The sequence below is a fragment of the Antechinus flavipes genome, chromosome 3 (genome assembly GCF_016432865.1).
Source record: "Antechinus flavipes isolate AdamAnt ecotype Samford, QLD, Australia chromosome 3, AdamAnt_v2, whole genome shotgun sequence".
NCBI lineage: Eukaryota > Metazoa > Chordata > Mammalia > Dasyuromorphia > Dasyuridae > Antechinus > Antechinus flavipes.
The window spans coordinates 581,823,148-581,847,325 of record NC_067400.1 but is presented as its reverse complement, the minus strand read 5'-3'; the positions used below and the strand labels follow the sequence as shown (position 1 = coordinate 581,847,325).

At 42.8% G+C, this 24,178-nt stretch overlaps 1 protein-coding gene across 3 annotated transcripts in view; it reads left to right on the top strand.

Annotated features, from left to right (window-relative positions):
• EPHB2 (EPH receptor B2) overlaps positions 1 to 24,178 on the top strand; it is a 271,825-nt gene that overhangs the window by 182,084 nt on the left and 65,563 nt on the right. For all 3 annotated transcript variants that reach the window (XM_051988289.1, XM_051988290.1, XM_051988291.1), the window contains exon 4: positions 21,280 to 21,435. In XM_051988289.1, coding sequence (XP_051844249.1) covers positions 21,280 to 21,435 — 156 coding nt within the window. The remainder of the gene's footprint in view (positions 1 to 21,279; positions 21,436 to 24,178) is intronic.

Sequence of the window (24,178 nt, the reverse complement as noted above, 5' to 3'; positions counted from 1 at the left end):
CAGATTTCTGATGATGGGTGTCTTGTGCAAGGGATAACAAGGAGACCAATGTCCCTGGATTGCAGAGTATGGGAGGAAGAGTGAAATTAAAGAGACAGGAATATGGCCTCTCTGCACCAGTGCTGGAACATATAATCATTCCATCTTCTTCTTCTTCCCATTATCTGCTTTTCCCTTGTTAGAGAAGATGTTCATTGGCTTGGTAATGGGATTGTAGATTTAGAGGTTCAAGGATCCCAGAGGTCATTAATTCTAGCCACTTCATTTTACAGTTTGGGAAAGTGAGACCCAGAAAGTGATTTGAACCTATGGCCTCTAAATCCACCACTTTTCCCATTGTTCCATTCTGATTTCCTACCCCCATCCTCTAGCTCTCTTTCTCAGATCTCCCATGAAATCATCGTATGACGTTGGACTAGGAGGTCCCATCCAACTGTATTTTCTTTGTTCTCTGTTCTTGTCTCTTTCTTCTCTGACCATCTTTGTTCGCAAATTCTATATGTTAAGATCTCTTCCAGATCTTAAATTTTTTGAGAAGACAGGGGAGGGGACCAAATTATTGCGGATTGGATTGGGGGGAAAAAAATCACTTCTAGCCGCAAATCTCTTTCTCACTCTGTCACTTTCTTCAAGGGAACAGAAGGGCCAGCCCATGAGGCCCACACAGGGCCCCCTCGGGCCCAGGCAGAGAGGAAAGGGTCGGGCCACTCACTGGAAGGTGTATGTGGCAGTTGAACCCCTGGGGGCTTTCACAGGCAGGCAGCCTCTTTGTCTTAACAAAGATCACTGAGCAGGTAAAAAATTCCAGGCATGTTTTCTTCTGACAGCTAATTGGGTCCTTTATTAATGACCTGGTGCTTTCTCCAGGGTAGGTGGAAGGGGGTGGGAGTGGGGAGGAAGGCTGGGCAGGAAAACTGGGGGATTCAGAAGAGAACTTCCCCACAGGTGGGGAAGATGACTGAATGTCTGAGGCCTGCTGGAGGGAAGTGCTCCAAGGAGGTGACCCTGAGAACACTGCCAGCGGGAGAGCAGGAGAGCGAGGGGTTTTCCCAGGGACCCCAGGATTCCTGAAACTAAGGCGTTTGCTCATGGAATGAGGCAATAGCTTTTCACATTACTGGTTCTGGTAGAAAAGTACAACAGGGTTATATGTAATTGGAGAGGGGCACTATATACATATACAGATATGTATACATTCATACACACATGCTTGTATCTAAATTATATATATGTATATATGTGAATGTATGTATACATACGGAGAAAGAGACAAAGATAGAAGCAGGAGAGACAGACAGGTGGATGGACAGAAGGAGAAACAAAGCTAGAGTGACAGGAGAGACAGAGAGAGAGAGAGAAAAGTGGAAAGACAGAAACAGAAAGAGAAGAGAGAAAAGACAGAGAAAACAGAGGTGGGGGAAAAGACAGAAAATAGACCGAGACTAAGAAACAAAAAAGAGAGGCATAGAAAAGAAAGAGAAAAAATACAGAAGGGAGGGAAGAGAGAGAGATAATAGAAGGAAAAAAAAACAGAAAATAGAGAGAGATAGATGGAAACAGAGGGACAAAGAGATAGAGGAGAAGGGGGAGAAACACAGGAAGGGAGAGGGGGAGGGAGGAAAGGAGGAAGGGAGAGAAAAAAGAGCATGGATGTTTTAGAAAAATGGCTGCATTTGGAATCACTGTCTTGGGTATGAATCCCAAGGCAGCTACTTATTAGTTCTGTGACCTTGTGCAGGTGACTTTCCCATCTGGGCCTCAGTTTCCTCATCTATAAAGCAAGCAGGAATGGACTGGATGGTCTCTGAAGTTTCTTAGAGCCTAACTGCCTATAACCGTGATCATATCCCATGTCCAACAGAACCAAGTAGGAGCAGGGGGACCATCAGGCAGACCTGTGGTGAGCTCCACCACCTGTCAATACAGCTGCCAGATGTGTGCAGCAGGGGCTCCCCCGCAGCCAGATATGGCAAGCATTAGGAAGCATCCGGCTTCACCTCTGGCGTATTTATAATGACTCTTTAATGCTTCAGCTTGGGGGCATCGGGATTGCCCAGAGGAGGTCCCTGTGCAGGCAGGTCCGGACTCAGGCACGGTGCGTAAAGTCCCAAGCCCGAGGTTTACAGAGCCTCCTGTTTCCTTAAGCACACCACTGAGAGTCCTACCCGTTGGGCTCATAATAAATAAGGATAAGAAGAATAACTCACATCTCTCTCACATAACCGTTTACAAGGAGCTCTCACATCCATTAACTCATCTGATACTTCGCTGCTATAGCAGATAACTCAAAATAACAACCTTGTGAGAGAGACTTATTATCTCCATTTCACAGATGAGAAAGAGTGTACTATTACACAATTGATGTAATGATACACTATTGATTATTACGCTATTAATGGAGACAATACTCTTATTTCACACTGAGCTTCGGAGAAGAAGCAATGACTTGCTCAAGATCACATAGCTAAACAAATAAGCGGGGCACAGGATCTTGAAATTTCAGAGCTGGGAGGCAATCTGATCCAACTAAAGCCTGAATAAAAATCCCATTTACAAAATTTTAGACGCAGTTAGACCACAGACCACTGAATTTGGAATAAGATTCTGATCTGAGTTCAAATCTAGCTTCAGATACTAGCTGTGTGACCCTGGGCAAGTCACTTAACTTGATTTGCCTCAGTTTCACCTTCTATAAAATGGGGATAACGACAGCACCTCCCTCCCAGAATCATTGTGAAGATAAAGGGGGATAATATTTTTAAACTATTTTGCAAGCCTTAAAGTACTATATAAATATAGTGTTATTTTATTAGGTATTGTTAATATCCTGAACAAATAGTCATTCAGTTTCTCCTTAATTAAAGACCTTCACTGAGGGGGAAATCTATCATCTCTAGGCAATCCATTTCACTTTGGGACGACTCTCTCAGAGAGTTTTTCCTGATAATACACCTAAATTTGCCTTTGTGTAACTTCCACGAGTTATTCCTAGTCCTATCCACTGGAGACAATCCAAACAAGACCATTCCTCTGCCAGAAATCAGACTTTTAAACAAAGTTGTCATGGCAGCCCTCCCCAACCCAAATCCTTTTCTTCTCCAGGCTAAGCGTCCCAAGCAAATTCCTTCAGCCTCATGCTTTGTATCCCTGGGGCCTCTTCCCATCCTGGTAACTCTCTACCAGATAGTCTGTAGCTTATCCAGATCTTTCCCAGACTATGGTACCCAGAACAGAAGAGAATACTCTGATCTGGACTGCCTGAGGCCACCCCCTACTTCCTGGACATCTTGTCTTTCTTTGTGTGATCTAACAGCTTTAGTAGGAAAACCCAGGCCCTCTGACTGCAAATCCAGGCTTGTCCTATGGCTGCCTCCCCCACCCCTGCTTTGAAAAGCTCTGGTGCTGGAGTCTCCCCTGAAGACAGTCCATTATCCCGAAGATAAATGAATCTCCTCACCAAGCAGCCTCCACTCCCCTCCTGGAGGCTGGGGCACAGTCCCTGGGGTCTTGGAAGCAGAGACTTGGGTTAAGTCTTTTTTTATGAGTGTCGCCCCAAACAAGTCGTTTCTTCTCTCACTCGGGCCTCCCTTGACTCATCTGTAAGATGAAGATGGATAATAATTTTAGAAGTGCCTTCCTCCTAGGCTTCGTGTAAGCTGGAAATTAGTTCATGTCTTGACTCCTCTTGCCACCATACAACTTCTATTGGATATTAGTAGGAGAAGGGGCCTTCAAAATCATTTTTTAAAAAAATCTCTCCCCATCATCATATTAGATCTCATCTTTGGAACAGGTTAAAGTTCACAGAGCTCTTTCTTTACATCACCCCTTTAAGGAATGGAAGGTCATTTGTGGGGAGGTGGAGGGGAGAGGCAGCCCAACTTGTGATTTCATGGGTGTAAGGATCACAAAGTGAGGAAACAACCAGTATCCACATTGCCTCCATTTACAGCCTTAAGAACCTCTGAGAAGCTGAGCATCTGGTCTGGATTCACACAGTGGATAAGTCTCAGAGGTAGACCCAGGTCTTGCTTTGCAGTCCAGCTCTCCATCCATCTCATCCTGGGTCTAGTACATTAGTATTCCCATTTTGCAGATGAGAAAATTAAGGCTTAGAAGGGAAATAAGTGATTTGCCCCATGTCAGCTGCATAATAAGTTATGGAGGTCTTTTAGGCCCATGTCCTAGTCCAAATTTGTTATAAAAAGACTTTAGATACCGAAGCCCTGCATCCTTTACTGTGCTATGTGACTGGAGACAACTCGCTTCTGTGAAATAAATTCCAATTCGAGCCAACTGTTATTGAAATAATCTAGAAAGGGAAGAAGTCATAAATCAGAGATTTAGAATTGCAGAACTTTGGACTTGTGAAGCCACTTACTCAAGGTCATTCAGAGAGAAAGTGAAAGAGTTGAGAGTCAAATCCTCTGACATCAAATAGGTTTTGTTCCCTTCTGGTCCCCTAACCCCAGGGGAGACCTCTGTCCCAGCCCTCCAGGACACATTCTGTTTTCATGGGAGAGAATGTTGCTCGATTGCCTTTCTGCAAAAACAGATCCCCTCCGCTTCCCTAAATATGGTCAAGGCAGATAACAGGACAGCACTAAGAAATGTCCCTAATTGCTTCACAGGAGTAAGGAGTCACCCTGCAGGCAGATAATTAAAAAGTTCAGAACTTGATTAATTGGGAGGAAATTGGAGGAATTGGGCTCCATGCTGGGCGTTGGGGAGCTCCTGCTGCCGAGGCAGGAGAGGAGTTCGGGCGAGGCCCAAAGGCGGCTGGGGCTGTGTGGGAGGGCCCCTCAGTCACCTTGGGAGGAAGTGGGCAGCCTCCACCCCAGGCCGGATGGGGAGCAGGGGAATTTACTGCCTGGGCCAGAAGCCTAGAGGCTTGGGGTAGATCCACTGGGCAGAGCCTGAGCAGGGAAGGAGGGAGGAGGGAGTCCTGTCAGTCCCAATAATGGTTTGCAGGTGTGTAAGATAGAGGCCTGGCTTGCTTCACGGAGGGGCTAGTAACAGCCACTGTCTTCCGTGCCCTCCTCACCTCTGCTGCTTGGCTCCTGGGCTTCCCTCGAGTCCCAGCTGAAATCCCATCATCTACAGGAAGCTTTTCCCAACTCCCCTTCATCATACAGCTTTCTCCCTGTTCATCTCCAATTTCTCCCATCTATAACTTGTTTCTTCATAGTTGTTTGCATTTTGTCTTCCCCTGTTGACTAGGAGTTCCTTTAAAGCAGGAACTGTCTTTTGTCCTTTGTAGCACCAAGTAGGCGCTTAATAAATGCTTAATTGACTGAAAGCTTAGAAGAGAGATAAATGCTTACACATGAAAGCTTAGAAGAGAGACACCATAGTGCCATTGTATGTGTGAAAAGTGTTCCTTTGGAGTCAAATCATTTAACTTTGCTAAATTTCCTTTTCTCATCTGTAAAACGAGGGAAGCTTTCATATGATTCTAGCTCTAAATCTGTAAGCCTCAGAGACTCACAGAGCCAATGAGGATATGGCATGAGTTCAAGGCGCCATAGAGAAAACATTAAACAACTTAGAGAATATGGATCAGAGATTTTTAAAGTTGGGAGAGACCTTGCAGGTCATCTCGTCGGACTCGGTCACTTTACAATTGAGGAAAATGAGACCCTGAAAAATGCCTAACAAGCATTTAGTAAGCATCTACAGCATGCCAGGAATTGGGCAGTTGGATGGTACAGCAGATAGCCTGGAGTCAAGAAGACCTGACTTTAAATCTGGCCTCAGATACTTAGTAGCAGTGCAACCCTGAGCAAAGCACTTCATCCTGTTTGCCTCAGTTTTCTCCTCTGTAAAATGAGCTGGAGAAGGAAATGGCAAATTACTTTGTATCTTTGCCAAGAAAACCTCAAATGGGGCCAGCTTGGGCACAATGGACCTAAAATACAGTGGACTGAGAGCTCTGGATTTAAAATCAAAGCCTGAGTTCAAATCTGACTTCAGACAATTACTAGTTTTGTGATACTGATGTTGTCCTTTTTGCCTCAGTTTCCTAATCTGTAAAAATGAGCTGGAAAAGGAACTAGCAAATTACTTTGTATCTTTGCCAAGAAAACCTCAAACAGAGCCAGCTAGGGCACAATGGACAGAGCACTGGACTTAAAGTCAGGAAGAATCCTCTTCCTGAGTTCAAATCTGGCTTCAAACAATTACTAGTATTGTGATACAGGTGAAGTCACCTAATCCTGTTTGCCTCAGTTTCTCCATCTGTGAAATAAGATGGAGAAGGAAATAGGAAACCACGCTAGTATCTTTGCCAAGAAAATCCCAAATGAGGTCATAAAAAACCACGAATGAAACAACTGAACCACAACCAGTGATATGCCAGGAACTATGCTAAATGCTGGAACATAAATAAAGGCAAAATCTATCTTTGCCCTAAAGGAACTCCTGGTTTAATGGAGGAGCACAACAGGCAGTGTATATCTAAAATATATACAGCATAAATTGGAGATAATCTCAGAGGAAAGGGGAATCATAAAAACAGCTTCTTTCAGAAGGTGAGATTTTAGCTAATACCTGATGGAAACCAGGAGACCAAGATGGAGGGGGGAGACTGCCCAGAAGTTGGCCATTAAAGCATTTTGTACCAGGAACCCCAAAGGAGCAGTGGCACTAGACCCCACAGCAGGTGGTATAAGAATGAAAAGGTAGAAATGGAGCAGGTTGTGAAAGACATTCAAAGCCAAACAGAGGAGTGTGTATTTGAACCTGAAGTTGATTGGACAGATGGGTGACATGATCAGACTTGGACATTAGGAAAATTTCTATGACAGCTGGACAGAAGTCGGCCACACAAGACCCAGCTAAGGTTAAAAAGCCCAGATTCTCAGCCATAAAGCCAGATTCCACAGAACCAACTTGGTCTCCTTCTAGAAAGGGAGCTTAGGGGCTTTGAGCCCTAAGGAGGCTTGGGTAACTTACTCTCTACCAGGGATATAGAGAAGAAAAAGAACTGGAAAGGTTTGGATGAGCCCCAGGGAACAAGAACAGCAATGCAAATACCACATTTTCATAAGGCAGGTATCACCTTATCATGTCCAGTTTAAATGCAAATCACTTCAATTCAACTAATACATATTAAGTGCATACTATATGCAGGGTACTAGGGATACAAAAGAAAATAATAATAGCTCCTGCCTGCCCCATAGGGAGCTTACACTCTACCAGGGAGATAAGACACACAACAAAGTTCTAGATAGCCCATTTTAAGGGCTTAGAAGAACTCAAGTGTGTTCACAGGAAAGCAGAAGAAGAATTAAGGTGGTTTTTGTTTTGTTTTGTTAACTATCCACAGTTTTTATTTATTAATAACAGAACTAATAACTTTGCGATAGCTTTCAAGTCTCAATAATAGCTAGCATTGTGTATTGTTTTAAGCATAGGAAAGTGCTTCACAAATATTTTCTCCTTTAATCCTGACAGCAATCCTGGGAGGTAGAATATCCCCATTTTACCTATGAAGAAACTGAGATTAAGTGATGTGCCAGAATCAAGGTTTTAAAAGCTGCCTTCTGAAATAATGTAAAGAATGAGGATAAGAGAGGGAAACTGGAGATGTGTAGCCTAGAGAATTGAAGACTTGGGCAGGGATGTGCATCCTACGTTCAAATATATAGGAGTTAGGTTGTATAGTGGATAGAGCATGGAACTTGAAGTTAGATTAAAATCCTACCTTATGCACTTACTATTTTTTGTGATCTTGGGCAAGTCACTTGTACCTCAGTTTCCTCATCTATAAAATGGAAATAATAAAAACACCTATCTCACAAGTTTGAGGATCAAATGAAATTCATATAAAGCATTTTGCAAACCTTAAAGTGTTCTATAAATCCTAGTGATTATTCTTAATAAGTAAATATTATTATTAATTAGCTGAAGGATTGTCATGGAAAAGAGGGAGCAAACATATTCCATATAAAAGGGAGAACTGGAACTAATGGTTAAAAGTTACTGTGGGGCTAATAAAAGAAAGCATTTCCTTCAGGGTCATTCAATGATGAAATGGCCAGTCTTCCTGGAATGACCCTGAAAAAAATCCTTTACACTGTGTTGTAAATGACTAATGAAGTTTTCACTTTTGATTCTCCTACACACATTTGCATTTTAACTGATGGAAGTTTAAGCCTTAAAGGCAACACTCAGATTGAAGAATTTCAAGTATCAAATCAACTGAAATTACAGCTGCTGAAATGCAGTCTTTTGCTTTTCCCAAAATGACTAAGGGGAGTTAATACCTGGGATAGATACAGAGATAGCAGGAGAGTACCTAGCTGTCCTTGAACTCCAATCTTCCAACCCAGATGAACTCCATCCTCAGTTACTGAAAGAAGTGATGGCTGAGCTACTGTTAGTTATATGTGAAAGATCACAGAAAACAAGGGAGATGTCATAAAATTGGAGGCCAAATGTTTTGATATTTTTTTTTAAAAGGGAAGAGAACAAAATCTGCAAACTGTAGGTCAATGAGTTTGATTTCAATCATGAATGAGAACATTCTAAACCAGAACATTAAAGAGAAGATGAGGAAAATGTAGAAAGGGAAGCAATGATTACAATAAAGCTACCATAGCTTCCTCAGAAACAAATTAACCTCATTTTCCTTTTGGACAAGATTCCTGATCTGGAGGATGAGGGGGTAGGTTTAGATTACCTAGATTTTAGGAAAGCTTTTTGGTAATGGCATATTCTTATGGAGAAGATGGAGAGAGGTGATTGAGATGATTACAGTTAAGTGGATCCCTAACTGGTTGGATAGCTGGACTTCAAGAGGAGTTATTAATAGTTCAGTGTGCCCATCACTGGCCACAACTTCCTTATATGTGTATATCTCCCCTGAGAACTGCATCTCTAGCATTTGGGACATAAAAAGCACTTAAGAAATACTGTTTAAAAAAAGAAGAAGAAGAAGAAGAAATCGTGTTTCATTCATTCATTCATTTACACAGTGGATTAGTAGCAAAATTCGAGCTAAAATCCAGTACTTCTTGCTTCCAAAGCGAGACCCACACTGAGCTTTCTGAAGGCACACGGTACTGCTACAACTAAAAATATGAAAGGCCTTGTCTCAGAAAGGTCCAGTGAGTTGTGTAGACCCTCCCTCAAAAAATAAAAAAATCCTAAACACGTGTCAGTGTAGACAGAAATTATTTTGAAATAGAATAGTATCTCTTCCCCAGGCAGACACCATAAAAAGAGCTTTTGGCCAAAAGCCACCAAGACAAGATGGAGGCATAAGGCCAGGGTGAGAGAGGATCGCCAGGACCGCCATGAGCCCCGCTCTCCCCCAGAGCTCCAGGTGCTAAAGTCTAAGGTGATAATTGACAGTGTAGAACCCGGATTAGGAGAGAGCAGGCAGGGATGCATTGGAGCCGGACATCCTGGGGTCTCTAATTGGCACCTGGTAGACTTGTCTTCTCTGCTCCTCCCAAAGTGCTTAAATACACAGGGATCTGGGAACTCTTTCTCTTTAAATCTCAAGGTTTAAGGCGAGGGAAAGAACAAGCCTCCTTGGGGTCCCATTAACCTTTGTTGTCTTAGGGTGATTTTAAACTTTCAAAGTCCTCTGCTTGTGATGAAGAGACTGGCCTTGTGTGAGCTTGGACAGATCACCTTCCTTCCCCAGACCTCACTTTCCTGTTAAATAAGAGAATCAGCCTAGATGTTCTGTAAAGCCCTTCCAGATCTAAATTTTATCAATCTGTGATGCTGTAAACATTCTAGGTTCTAAAGATCCTCCCTGTTTTAATATTCTGTGTTCTAAGGTTCCTTCAAGCTCTTTCATTGTGTTCTAAAAGCCCTCCCAACTCTGATATTCTGTATTCTGAGGTTCCTCCCCACCCTGACATTCTATATTCTAAAGTTCCTTCCAACCCTGATATTCTGTGTTCTAAGGGCCCTCCCAACTCCAATATTCTGTGTTCTGAGAGTCCTTCCAGCTCTAACATTCTGTGTTCTAAGGGCCTTCCAAGTACTGATATTCGGTATCCCACGAGCCCTCCCAGCCCTGATGCTCTGAGTTCTAACATTCCCACTCTAAGGAGTTCCTCTTGCTCTGATTCGCATAATTATAGAGTCTCCAAGTCAGAAAGTACCTCAATGAAACTCCTCTTTCTACCTATAATCTAAATGAGAGGACTCTCTATAAAATACCTAGCAAATGGTCATCTAACCTCTGCTAGCAGACCTCTAGTGATGGGGAACTCATGACCTCCAGGACAGCCAACTCTGCTATAGATGACTGATTGTTAGTAATTTTTTCCTAACACCAAACCCAAATTGCCACCTTTTAATTTTCGCCATTATTCCTGGTTTTGCCATCTGGTACAGAAGAAAACCAATTTAATCTTCCATGTAACAAGCTTTCCTGCCCTGTTACCTCCAAGTCTTCTCTTCACTGGAGTCAACACCCCAGGTCCTTCCACTTTCCCCCAATAACCCTGTAAGCTCCTAGAAAAACAGAGCAGTCTGGGGTTGGGTTTTTGCTTTTGCTTAATACAGAACCTAGCACCTAATAGATGCTTAATAAATGCTTATTGACTTCAGTTCAGCTAACCCTTACATGGCACCTCTGTGGACTTAATTCACCAAGGTCAGGTGATTTGAATCCATCAAGGGGCCACTAATTGAACTGCCATTATTTCCTTACTGATCTTGGGTGAGGATTCTCTCACCCAATTCTCTAGGACCTATTTTTGTTTTTCCACCCTAAAGGTCATTCTACTTGCTAGAGAAAACTCAGAGCTGAGTCTCCTTGCTCTCTCTCTCTTCTCAGTTGACATTGTCTCATCTTTCCCAAGAAAAGGTCCCATGTCTGCTCTTTGATTTCCCTTTCATCCAAATAAGTTTTTTTAAAACCAAATTCTTTTTTTGTAGTCCTTCACTTCCTTTGCTAGCTTCAGTTCTTCCTAATTCCAACCCTCCTGACACAACCTTCTCAGGACAATATTTTGCTCTCCTATTCATCCTGTGTTGCACGGTCTTGCTTCTGTCTTCTATACCTTCCTTTTCAAAACCAGAATTGGATGGGAAATTCCCAGAAAATACACAGAAATAGGTCTCTTAAAGAAAAATTTCATTTTTCCTTCTCACTGGAATTATTCTTTTTTGTGTCTCCAGAACTTCACTCTTGACCATTACTCAGAAATCTTGCGTTGATTTTCCCTGTAGAAGTCCATTTGATCCTACCTCGAAAATGTTTTTTTACTTCTAGGCAGCTGGGTTGGTATAGTATTAGACTCGGAGTCAAGAAGACCTGAATTTAAACCTTCCCACAGATCTTTCCTATCTGAGTGAACTTCAGTCTCCCCATCTGTAAAATGGGAATAATGATAGCACCTACTCCCATAAAATTGTTGTAGGATTAAATTAAATAATGTATGGCAAAGCATTTTGTATCCTTAAAAGTTCTATGTAATTTTAACAAAATATATAGCCTCCAAGGTCCCTTCCAGTATGCAGCTCTCTGGACCTCAGTTTCCTAATCTATAATATGAATGAGTTGGATTCCACGGCTTCTGAAATCACGCTAAATGTCTGATTCCATGAAGTGTATATAACCCTTAAAATTGTCCCATTTTACTAAGGAGGAAACTGAGATATTGATCTATTTCCTGGTCACACAGCTTTTAATCAATCAGTAATCAATAGTCATTTATTAAGCGTCTACTACTGTACCAGAGAACGGAGATAGGAAGATAAGAGTGAAATGGGGTCTATCCTCAGGGGGCTTACATTCAGTGATAAAGATATAGCATAGTCACTGAAAAACTAACACTGTTCTTGTCCACAGTATAGGAGGTAGTGGTTCCAATGGTCAGACTATGCATGGGACAGTTGGGGAACACCACATTTTAGAAGGAACATTGATCCTGAGGAGAACAGTCAGTCTGGTGAGAGACCTTGAGTTCCATAGAGATCACAGTTGAAGGAGAAAAGCCTTAGGGGAGACTGAGCTCTGTCCTCAGTAATTGGAGAGTTGTTCTATGGAGGAGAGATCGGACTGGTACTGATTGGCCCTGGACAGGAGAAGTAGGAACGATGTGTAGAAAACCACCTGGAGGGAAATTGGGGTTTTAAAGTAATGGAAGATTTCCGTTAGGAAATTGTTAAATTGTTCCATTGGAGCTGTCCCAAAGTACTTTGGGAAATAGTGAATTCCCTTGGAGGTCTTCAAGGAAAGGCTGGATGATTGATTATTGACTCTTTTATCTAGGGTGTAATGAATAGCTAGGGGACTGGGAATCAGGAAGGCTCTTAAGTTCAAATCCAGCCTCGGATACTAACTGGCTGTATGATCCTGGATAAGTCACTTGCCCTATTTGCCTCGGTTTCCTCATCTGTCAAATGAGCTGGAGAAGAAAATGGCAAACTACTCCAGTATCTTTGCAAAGAAAACCCCAAATGGGGTTACTGACATCTGAACAACAACAAAAACGTGTTGGACTAAATCAGGGTGGGAACATCAGTCCTGGTAGCCATATTAGGTCCTCAAAATCTTTTGCTAAGGTGGCTGAAGGCAATGATGAGTTAAAAGCTAGGTACAGCAACCTCCTACTGCTTGAATTCTTTAAGCTGATAATTTTGTATGCCTGCAAAATGAAGTTATAAATGTCAGAATGGCCCTTGGCAGAAAAAAAGTTCCCCACACCTGGACTAGATAGTCAACACCCTCAAGTTTACCCAGCCAACTTCCCAGCCAGAGCAATCAGAAGATATGGGTTTAACTCGCAGGATCTGGGAGGAACTTCAGAGACCATCCCTCTTTCTTCCAGGACTCTGAAGCCTATGGCTTTCCCACAGTTAATTTACCATCGAATACTGAATCAGGGTGAATAAGATCTGTTCTGGCTCTCAGAGTCAAGGATAACCCAGAGAAAAAGCATCCCATAATGATGTGCTGGCATAAGGCAGAAGCATTAGAGATGATCAGAAAAGGAAAAGTTGTCAGGGACTGGCGAGGTGAGGGAAGGTATTGTCTTTGCGTCTCTGAAGGGGTATTACATGGAGAATGCAACAGCTGCTCTTCATCGGCAGTGCCGACAGAATGAGAGGAAATTGGCTAGCACAGCAGCCAAAGGGATTTCAATGAGCAATTATAGGATTTAGAGTTGGAAGAGCCTTTGGACAGCACCTAGAATTCCACAGATTAGGAGCTGGGGCCCAGCCTTCTGAGGAACATGACTTGTCTGAGGTCACACGGCTAAACAGAAGTGACTTGTCTAAGGTCATATGGTTAGCATAAGCATAACAGTTGGATGCAGGCTTCCAGATTTTAAGCCAAGAGCACTTATAGAACATAGCTGCCTTTTTAATTATCCATGAGGGTCTCCTTGTCTCTGGCTTTGGAGTTTCCCACTCTGGGCAAAGACTCAAGGCAGCCCCGGAACTCTGAGGTTCTGAATTAAGTCAGATCAAAGACTTTAAAATGACTTAGACGTCATTTATTCCAATCCCTTCATTTTAGAAAAGATAAAACTGAAGACCAGGGACATGGAGTAGCCTAGATCATACAGACAGGGAGTGATGGAGCCTAGAATTAAATCCATGTCCTCTCCTTTCAAATTAAAAGGTCTTTCTTCTATGCCATTTGCCTCCAAGTCTTTGCTCTGCTTCTCTTATTATAAGACACCCCAAAGACCATCTTGTTCAGCATTTACTCCACTCTGAGCCTCAACCTTGTTATCTATTAAATGGGTAGAAAAAACCTGCTCTACACATCAGCAATTCGGTTAGCAGATAAGACAGTGTCACTTCCTGTTATCATTTTTATGCTGTCATTGTCACATAAATGCGATCCAATTCCATTCAGCAAACATATTTAATAAGATCATATTGTATGCAAAGAGGCACTATGCTAATACAAAAGATAAAATAAAAATCCAAAATAGTCTTTACCCAAGGAGCTCAGGTCCTACTGGGGGAGATGTAGCATGTAGGCACATGTATATAGTCAGTGCTTAATAAATACTTGTTAACATGAATTCAGATAAATAAGTTTCAGATATTCTGAGCAGAGAGAGAGCACTGCCCCCAAGAGAGCCTTCAGAGTGAAGGTCGCCCTGGATCTGAGCCCTTTGGGATGCTAAAATATTTAAGAAGTGAGGGTGTGAATGGAATAAATTAGCCATAAGCAATAAGATTAGTGATAGAATACCAGTTTTGGGGAACTCTCAATAAATCTGGAAAGATAGGTGGGATCCAGATTGGAGAAGGCTTTAAATGTCAGACTTCACTCAGGTAGGAGGTTTGAAAAAAACAAAACAGTTAAGGATTCTACAAGAAGGAAGAGTGAAAAGGGAACTGTATTCCAGGCATGGGGAACAGATTGCGCAGAGGAATGAAGATGGCGGATGAGATGCCCTTTAAGAGGAACAGCAATCAGGCAGGTTTGACTGGACTGTTAAATGCGGGAAGAGGAGGATTTCATGATATAAGTAGGAATAGCATTTTGAGGATCCTCAATTGCCAAGTAGTTTTGTTTTTGATTCTAGAAGCAATATGGGGCATCTGGAACTCTTGGAGTTGAGGTGAAACATGATTTGGAAAAGTAAAAGAATGGAGGCAGGGAAACCAATTAGGAGACAAGAAAAATAGTCCAGGAAAGAGGAAAAGAAGAATCATGGGGCTCCAAACCAGTGGCAAGGCTTTGGAGTGGAGAGAAGAGAACAGATATGAAAGTCATATAAGAGCCACATGATTCAAAAGCTAAGATTCAAACTTAGAACCCAGAGCGTTCACTGTGACCTGATTTTATCTAGAAATGCAGTCTTGACCTGACTGTGAGGACGCATCCCCTCAAAGAAAAACCGTGGCTTCTTCTCAGGAGGGTCATTCTCCCCCTCTCCCCCCTCCCCACCCCCAGCCCAGTTCAGGAATGTGGAGAAGGAATTTGAAACTCAGACGCAGTTGGGAGGTGAGGTGGAGGGATCGACCTCTCGCAGGAGGAGGAGGAATGGAGTCCATGTGTACCCACAATCCCTCGGGGGAGACCTCACCCTCTGGCAGTAGCCCTGTCTATGAGGAGCTACTCCAACTGGACAGAAGAGACATCTGTGGATCCTTTCAGGCGGTCACATCCCTTGTGAGACCCTGCTGCCAACAAGGGGTCGGGCGCTTTGCTGAGTCAGCCGGGTCAACCCCTGGTCAGAGGGAGAGGACGTTCCTCTTGCCTGCCAGGACAGGGAGATGGGGAGTAGGGAGGGAAGAATTCTGAAGTAGCCCTGGACTATCCATGGCCTGAAGGAGTCTTAGCACATCTTAAGCAGTAAGAACCTCCTTACAAAATTAAATGCTGTGGTAACTCAGAGTTAGAGCTAGGAGGAACCCTAGAACGGAGACCATCAGAAAGACTCTTAGAACCCAGAATGTCAGCGCTGGGAGGAGGACCTTTAGAACCCAGAATGTCAGAGCTGAGAAGAATCTTGGAATATAGAATGTCTGCCCTGAAAGGAATCTTAGATCAGAGAATGTCAGAGTGGAGGGATCCTCAGCAAATATAATGGGAATTGAGACCTGGTTTCTGATGTCCACTTTCTCAGATTCTTCTCCAGAAAAATCAGGATGTTTAAACGATATCTTAGGCACCTTCTGCTTCTGACACTCTGTCTTTTCTAGTCAAGCTTTGGACCACAGCTTTAGACTGAGGAGAGACTTTAGAGGTCATGTGGTTCAGTTCCTTCATTTTATAGAAGGGTAAACTGAGGCACAGAGATTTTATATATATATATGTGTGTGTATATATATATGTGTGTGTGTGTATATATATATATATACATACATATATATATATATATATATATATATATATATGTATATAGTGATTTACCCAAAGTCACACAGCAGGTATTTGAATTCAGAGCCTCCTCTTTCCCAAATCCAGCATTCCCCTGCTGTCTCTTTTGACTATAACATTTTATATTTCAATTTCAGAAGCAGGAAACCCAAAGCAAAATTGCGTGGCTGTCCAAGCATGGGCCTGCTGAGGGAGCCTCTGAGTGGGGCAGGGTTAATGAGGGATGGCTTCTGGAAGAGGTGACTTTGGAGCCAGGAGAGGAGGGGCACGAGCTAGCTGGGGAGCGGAGACTGGGCATTCCAGATGGAGGGACAAGCAAGCAGAAAGGCAGCCTCGTACAAATCATATTAGGAGGAAGACAAGCAGTTGGAGCAGAGACATGCTGAGCTTAACAGATGAGGGGGGAAAGGTGGGAGGAACTGATTGCCTGTGTGTATGTGTGTGTGTGTGTGTGTGTGTGTGTGTGTGTGTGTGTGTGTGTGTGTGTGTATTCTCTGTCCCAGGCTGGCAAGGAACCAGCAGCTGCTTAGCGATTTCAGGACATATCAGATACATAACATTTTTGCCTGAACTACCTGTAAATAACCATAACTTAACCTTGAGTTAATCTGGTTTTTTTCCCCCAAATAATTTATATCTTGTCCATTTCATTGAATTTTGTGAAAGAGGCAAAGCCACGACTACTCTCTCCATTCACAGGTGAAGAAACTGAGGCTGGAGGCCAGAAGTGTCTTCCACAGCCACCCAGTTAATCAGTGGCAGCCTTGAGGCTCAAGCTCTTATCCCCTGAGTCCTAGTCGAGGACCTCCTCCCTCTATCAGCTTGAGACAACTAGATGCTTAGAGAGTCCTGGTCCTGAAGCCAGCAAGACCTGCATTCAAAACCTGCCTCAGACACTTAGTAGTCATGTGACTTAGGTTCTGGCTAAATTGTTTAACTTTGCTGATCTTTGGTGCTCTCATCTATAAAATGGGGGCTTTAGCACCTACTTCCAAGGGTTGATTTGCAATCCGTAAAGTTCCCTGTCAAGGCCAGCTGTTACTGTACTGTGCTTTTCCTCTGAGCTGTCCAGCATCCTCACTCCTCCGGAGCTTGGCTGGCCTCTGCAGGGAGAGCATGCTGGGAACTAGAATGGATTTAGAATAAAGAGAACCCTCTCATTTTTCCCCCTCATCCTGGGCCTTCAACTTCAGAAAAAAACAAAACAAACAGTAGATAAGTGAGTGATCAGAGACAAGCATCTCCAGGGTTTTTAATTCCTGGGCAACAGGGGCCCTCTACAGAAAATATGGCTGGAAGGAATATAGTGAGAGGAAGGAAAAAGGAAAAGAGATGAAAAAAACAATCATCCCTGATGTGTATTTGGCCCTTTAAAGTTTTCAAATTACTTTGTGTACTTGGTCTAATTCTAGTCTCACAACAAAGCTGTAAAGCTGGTGTTATTAGTGTTATTATTCAATTTCCTCTGGCTCTTTGTGACCCTTTTGGGGATTTTCTTGGCAGGGTACTGAAATGTTTGCCATTCTCTCCTCCAGTTCATTTTACAGAGGAGGAAACTGAGGCAAACAGGGTGAAATAACTTGCCCAGGTTCACACAGCTGGTAAATGTCTGAGGATGGATTTGAATTTGAGTCCTCCTGATTCTAAGCCTTTCTCTCTATTCATTGCACAGATTGAGGAAAGAGATGGAGTGACTTGCTCTTTACCAGAGGGTTAGTACATACCAGAGTCAGGATCTGAATCAAGTCTTCCTAATTCCAAATCCAGCACACTATCTACCACAACACAAATTCTAGAAGGTTAGATTAGCAGATGTTCTTCCTGAGCAATACACAGAATGTCAGAACTAGAAAGTGACTTTATAATATAAAATGGGAGAGTTGGAAAGAGCAGGCTTAGAACCCAGAATGTCTGAGCTGGAGAGGCCTTAGAACACAGGATGTCAGAGCTGAGAAAGCCCTTAGAATGCAGAGTGTCAGACCTGGGGGGGACCTTTAGAACACAGAAAGTCAGAGCTGGGAAAGCCTTGGAACAGTGTCAGAGCTGGGAGAGTCCTTAGAACACAAGATGTCAGAGCCAGGAAAAACCTTAGGATACAGAATGTCAGAGATGGAAGGGCCCTTAGAACCCAGGATGTCAGAACTGGGAGGAACCCTAGATTACAGAGTGGTAGATCTTGAAGGGATCTTGGAACATAATATGTTCAGAACTAAAGACCTTCAAATATGAAAACGTAGCCCCCTTCATCCTCATGTGGTTGCTTGCTTCTTTTTTCTCCCCTCTTTAGCATCTCCCATTTCTCAATATACAATGCTCCACTTTCTCACAGCCCACTGGTCTCTTTGTTCCTCTTGCCCACTGTCCAAACCGATTTTCAGCTATTTCTTTGCAGTTGAGGATACTTGATGATAGTTCCAAGTGTGACTCTCCTCACAGATCTTGGTATTTTCACAGATTCATTCACTCCATTCAAACAGATACATTTTTAAATGCCTACTGTATGCAGCGCTCAAGGTTTTGCTGATTCACCCAGTCTAACAGAGATAGCAGTAGTGAAACCAGACAATTGTAATACCTAGTGTTACTCAAAGCCCAATACCCGTCACATCATAAGCATTTTATAAATGTTGTTGTTGTTACTACCACTACTATTGCTGCTACTACTACTACTACACTTGAATTACAAAGTGAATTGTAAGGGCAAAGATTATTACTAATGAGTGGAATCGAGGAGACCTCTTCAGCCACAGCAGTGAAGCTTTCCCAGCATTCTCGGGTGTCAGCATTGGGTAGAAGGTCATGAATGCTGGAAGGCGATAGAGAGGGATGTCAGGGTCTTTCCCTAGTGTCCTCTTCATCTCTGTTACAAACTCCAGGCTACCCCGCCTGGCACACTTCCCGGTAGTGTGCTAGAAGGAGCAGAGTATAATAGAAATGAGAAATATCACAGTCTTGGGAGTCTGGAGACCTGGTCTCTAGACCCAGCTCTGCTGTTAACTGGCTGTGTGACCTGAGGTTGGTCGGCGCCCAACCTGGGCCTTGGGCTCCCTAACTCCTGCTAAATGAGATGATGGAACAAGGTCACGTCAGCAGCCCCTTCCAATTCTGACATTCTCTGTTCTCAATAATACCCAGATGCATGAAATAATCCCTACTTGACATATGAAGAAACTGAGAACTGGAGGGATGAACTGACTTGTGCACAGTGCACAGTGAGTCAGCGGCAGAGCCCGATTTCCAGACCTCGGCTCCTTCAGCTAGTCCAGGAAGCAGAAGCCCCACCGCCATCTGACTCAGCCTCAGCAAGCCTAGAATGCTTCGAGGCAGATGTGAAGAAAGAGGAGAAGGGAAACAGTGGGATGCGCTAGTGGAAAACAAAACAAAAAACACTTCATTTGGAGTTAGAAGACCTGGATTCACTTACAAAGTGTCTTTACAGTATAAAAAGGGAGAGCTGAAGTCATTTCCCTTTGTTGGTTTCCTTATCTGTGCCAATGACTCGGTGAGCTCCAAGGTCCCTTCCAGCTCCAAATTCACAAACCTAGTCTGAGAGTCAGGGAGCTCTGGATTCAGATCTTGCCTCAGAAGCCACCTGAGCTAGTACGTCTGAGTCTCAGTTTCTCCTCCACAAAACAGGGATCCTAAAAGCAAAGCGCCCATGTCAGGATAGTTTATGAGGACCAAATGAAATCACGTCTGCAGCACGCTTTGCAAACCCTACAGCACTGTATAAATGTCAGCTATTTTTACTGTTGTCATTGTTGTTATCTTCTGGATTTCAAGCGAAAGGCAGAATGGGGAACCAGCAGAGCTTTCTCCAAAACAAATCTGTTCCTTCTGCCTGGGAAGTTAGGAATAGAAAGAGGCTTGCTGACTAAAGAGAGAGGCAGCGGGTGGAGTTTGGAAAAGGCAAGGAGTCCCCCCTGCGTACCCGGGGCTCCTGTTTATTTATTGAGATTGCTAGAACATGTGTCACACACGCTTCGGAGTGCTTTGGGGGGGCTGTGGGGGAGGCGTGGAGATGACATGCTTCCTAAAGCTCAGACACTACCCTCTACCGTCCGTGGCTGGTGTTGCGGGCAACCTGGACTCTCCTGCTCACAGGGGACATCCATCCATCTTCCCGACTGGAGAGTTTCCCAGCAACCCTTGGGAACCTGGTCCCTTAGTGCCAAACTAGGGCTGCTGGAGCTGCTGTAGGGGAAGATGGGGAGAAAGGGAGGGGAGAACATTCCCCAGCCGCTTCCATCCATATTTGGAAGAGAATGCCGCCAAAACGGATCTCTTCCAAGATCAGATTGGATTTTATCGAAGACTACAAGCAGGCTGGGACTGGACCCTGTCAAAGAGAATGAGAAAAAGAGAAAAGGATAAGGATTTAAAGGGAAGGGGGAAGGGGGAAAGGTTAGAGTTCAAGGACCCGACTTCATCCACCTCTGCCACTTAGGAACACTTATATCAGATGAATTACTTAACCTTCATGGCCTCAGTTTCCAGTTTTCTCCTCTGCAAAATAAGAGTTTTACCAAATGGCACCCAAGGTTTCTTCCAATTCAAATTATATGACCTGTCATCTCTTTGTGAATCTCAGTTTGCTCTTATAAAACCAAAAGGCTGTATTAGGAAGGCCCCACACTCTAATTCTGGCCCAGTTCCTATTTCCTGGGCCATGTTAGGCAAATGAACAAGCCTGTCTGTTCCCACATAAATAGGGAGGTTAACTATAAATGTAAATATTTGTGTAACTATAAATATTTAATAAATAAATATTTATATAAACATAAATATTTAATAAATAAATGTTTATATGAATGTAAATGTTCAATAAATAAATATTTATATAATGTAAATATTTAATAAATGAATATTTATCTAATATAAACATTAAATAAATATTTATATGAATGCAAATATTTAATAAATAAATATTTATCTAATGTAAATATTTATATAATGTAAATATTTAGCAAATAAATATGTATATAAATATGAGTATTTAATAAAAAAGCATTTATATAAATGTGAATAAAATAAGAAAATAAGGAGATTGAACCAGCTGATTCTTAAGAGTCTTTCCAGTTCTCTAAGGCTTTTGCTCCTCTTATCTGTTTCAGATATAGCGTGGAGTAGAATTCAGAGATAGTTCTCATAGTCCCTACATTTCTTAAAAGTCTGCTATATATGTCAGGCCCTGTGCTACGTGCAAAGGAAACAATCCCTATTTCCAAGGAGTCAGCATTCTAATGTGTATTCCAGGTCTGCCCCATGGGACCTTAGGCAATTTCCTTGCCTTCCCTCAAGCCTCAGTTTCTTCTTCTGTGAAATGGGAATAATAATTCTTGTACCAGCTGTTTTTCTGACCAATACAATTACTTACTTCACAACACACACACACACACACACAATTCTATCCATGCATTTCTATTTGGATGATTCTCATGTCTTTTCTTCTCTAGGTTGCCCCTCTGGGACCTTCAAGGCCAACCAGGGGGACGAAGGATGCACTCACTGCCCCATCAACAGCCGCACTACTTCAGAAGGAGCCACTAACTGTGTTTGCCGCAACGGGTACTACCGAGCTGACCTAGACCCGCTGGAGATGCCATGCACCAGTACGTTGGTGGGGGTACATTTAGAGGGCATATTCCTGGCTGAGCTCACCCTGGGGGGAAATTTCCTTGTGAAGCAGATGCCACCTGAGACCAATCATTCATTCACATACCATCCTGAAATTTTTTTTGGCTTACATTCATTTTTCTTAAGAAGTAGGAGTTGAATCACTGATGGAAGAGTGATAACCCTTTTCTTTGAGACATGAAAGTAATTTCTGAGTGGAAAAGGTCCTTTGTCAGGGGCTCGTGCACACAGATGCATCATGTAGCCACAATCAAAGCTTATTCAAGTTCCAAAGGATTTTAGAACAGAGAATTAGAGAGATTAGGGAACAACGTAGTACAGGTTGGCTGGAACAGACCGTGGGAAGGGGAATGATGTCTGGAAAGCTAGACTGGGTCCTGGAGAGCCTAGAATTCCAAACTCTGGATTTAGTGTTTTGTCCAGAAAACAACATAGAAGCTTTCTAAACAGAAGACTTCTAACAATCCACGGCCTCCCAGCTCTGACATTCTTTAATGAACTTTGTTCTATGGATTTCCCTCTCCCTCAACAAAGGAAGAAATTGTTTTGCAATTGTTATTCAGCTTAAGTGAGCTCATCTCTATATCTCAGTAGGATCTTTCCTCCAGCTCTTTTAGGCAAACAGGCCCAGAAATGTTGCCTCTGGCCCATGATCTCAGCCACATTCTAAGATTGATTCTCCCACTCCCCAATTTAAGATTGAACTTACTGGCTGGCAGGTACCATATCCCATGGGAGAGAACCCTGGCTGAACCTATGTTGTCAGTCCCATCCCTGCTGGGATTCCTGGCAATTAGATGATGAAATAGATAGAACATTAAGTCTGGAGTCAGGAAAACCTGAATTCAAATCCAGCCTCAGACTTTTAGTAACTATGTGAGTGTAGACAAGTCCCTTCTGTCTAATTCAGTTTCTTCAACTGTAAAATCAAACTAGTAACAGCATCTGCCTCATAGAGTTGTTGAGAGAATCAAATGAAAAGATATTCGTAAAGCATTTAACATCGTACCTGGTACATAGTAGGCACTTCCCTTCCTCACAATGGGAGCTGCCTCTCAGTTTTAGCCCCTCTTAGAGAACTACATGAAGAATGTGTCCAAAATGACTTTCTGTGTTGATTATCCAAGTACTCCTTGGATACAATTGGAGACAAAGTTGGCCAGACTCAATCTGGAAGGGATAGCTTCTTTGAGGAGGGGGTTTTCAGTAATGTCACTTCTTTACAGCCTTCTCTTAAAATTCAGCCACTCCTCAGAGGGCTCACATATCAAGCACTTAGCATAAGTTATTTTGTCCAATTACTTTCCTTTGAAAAATAAAGAGCTTCATTCATTCATTCAAATCAATCAAGAGGGATTTATTAAGTGCTTATCATCTTCCAGGCACTGTTGCTTAGTACTTTGGGCCAAAACAGCCTCTGCCCTTGAGGACTTTACATTCAAATGGGGAAACTATGTGTAAATAAATAGGCAGATATTAGACAGAAGATGGCCAAATTTACCTACATCCAGGGCCCTCTGCTAGGTGCTAGTACAAGCTTGATACCTCCTATGCCTTCCCATCTTGCACCTTTATTATCTATTGTCCTTCTGATATCTGTCTCTTGAGAATCTACCCAATGCCCTTTTGCCCTTTTCTACAATAGCAGTACCCACTTAGCATTTTGGCTTTCCATCGTTCCTGGCTATCTGAACAGCCTCCACCCTGTTCTGGTCATCCATGTCCCCAGTAATGTCCTTTATACCACTTGATTACAAACCACTGTTGGAAAAAAAAAAAAACCCACAATGCTTGTCTGCATCTACCCACCAAGTGCCCCTCTCCATTGTGCTTCAAAATATTTGTCATTTCAGTTCAAGCATGAAGGTTGCTGAAGCATGAGGGAACATGAACTCTCCATGTTAAAATTTGTTGATTGAGGAGAGGAAAGCTAGACAGGGTCTGTCTGATGTGAACTCTAAGTTGGGGGAAAGCAGCTTATTTCACAGGGCTTTGAAAAAAGTTAGAGAGGAGCCCATGAGCTAAAATTCTATAGGAGAAATCATCCCAGGAGAGATGAAAGTCTCAAGATGGAAAGAGAAATAAATTTGGTAAGCAGGAATGGAAAGCATTCATTCAAGAGACCAACTTCTTTTTAGAGATATCTTGTTCAGTCAAATCCAATTCTCCACGATCCCATTTTGGGGATTTTCTTGGCAAAAATACTGGAGTGGTTTGTCATTTCTTCCTCCAGCTTCTTTTACAGATGAGAAAACTGAGACAAACAGGATTAAATGACTCATCCAGGGTCACGCAGCTAGTAAGTATCTGAGGTCAGATTTAAACCTATGAAGATGAGTCTTCCTGATTCCAAGTCTAATTCTTTGATTACTGTACCACCTAGCTGTCCTAGGAGGCATCTCAAGGCACTTAATGGCCAACTTAGACTTTTCAGTGACATAAGGAGACTATGGGAGCAAGCACGAATAGAAGCTGAATTCAAAAGTATACTCCTAAGGAGAATATCAAGAGAGTTGAAGCTTAGAATGAATGAGATGAGGCTGGGAGGAAAGGTTAGAGCCAACAAAAACATTTGGTCCTTTTCTAGACATAATGGAGAAAGTGGAAGCTCAGAGAAGAGAGGAGGCCCACTGGGACAAAGAAATTAGATGACAGAGGGAAGGTGGAACTCCTCAGCTCTTAATCATGCTCTTATTTCCTCTGCCAAAGATAATCCTT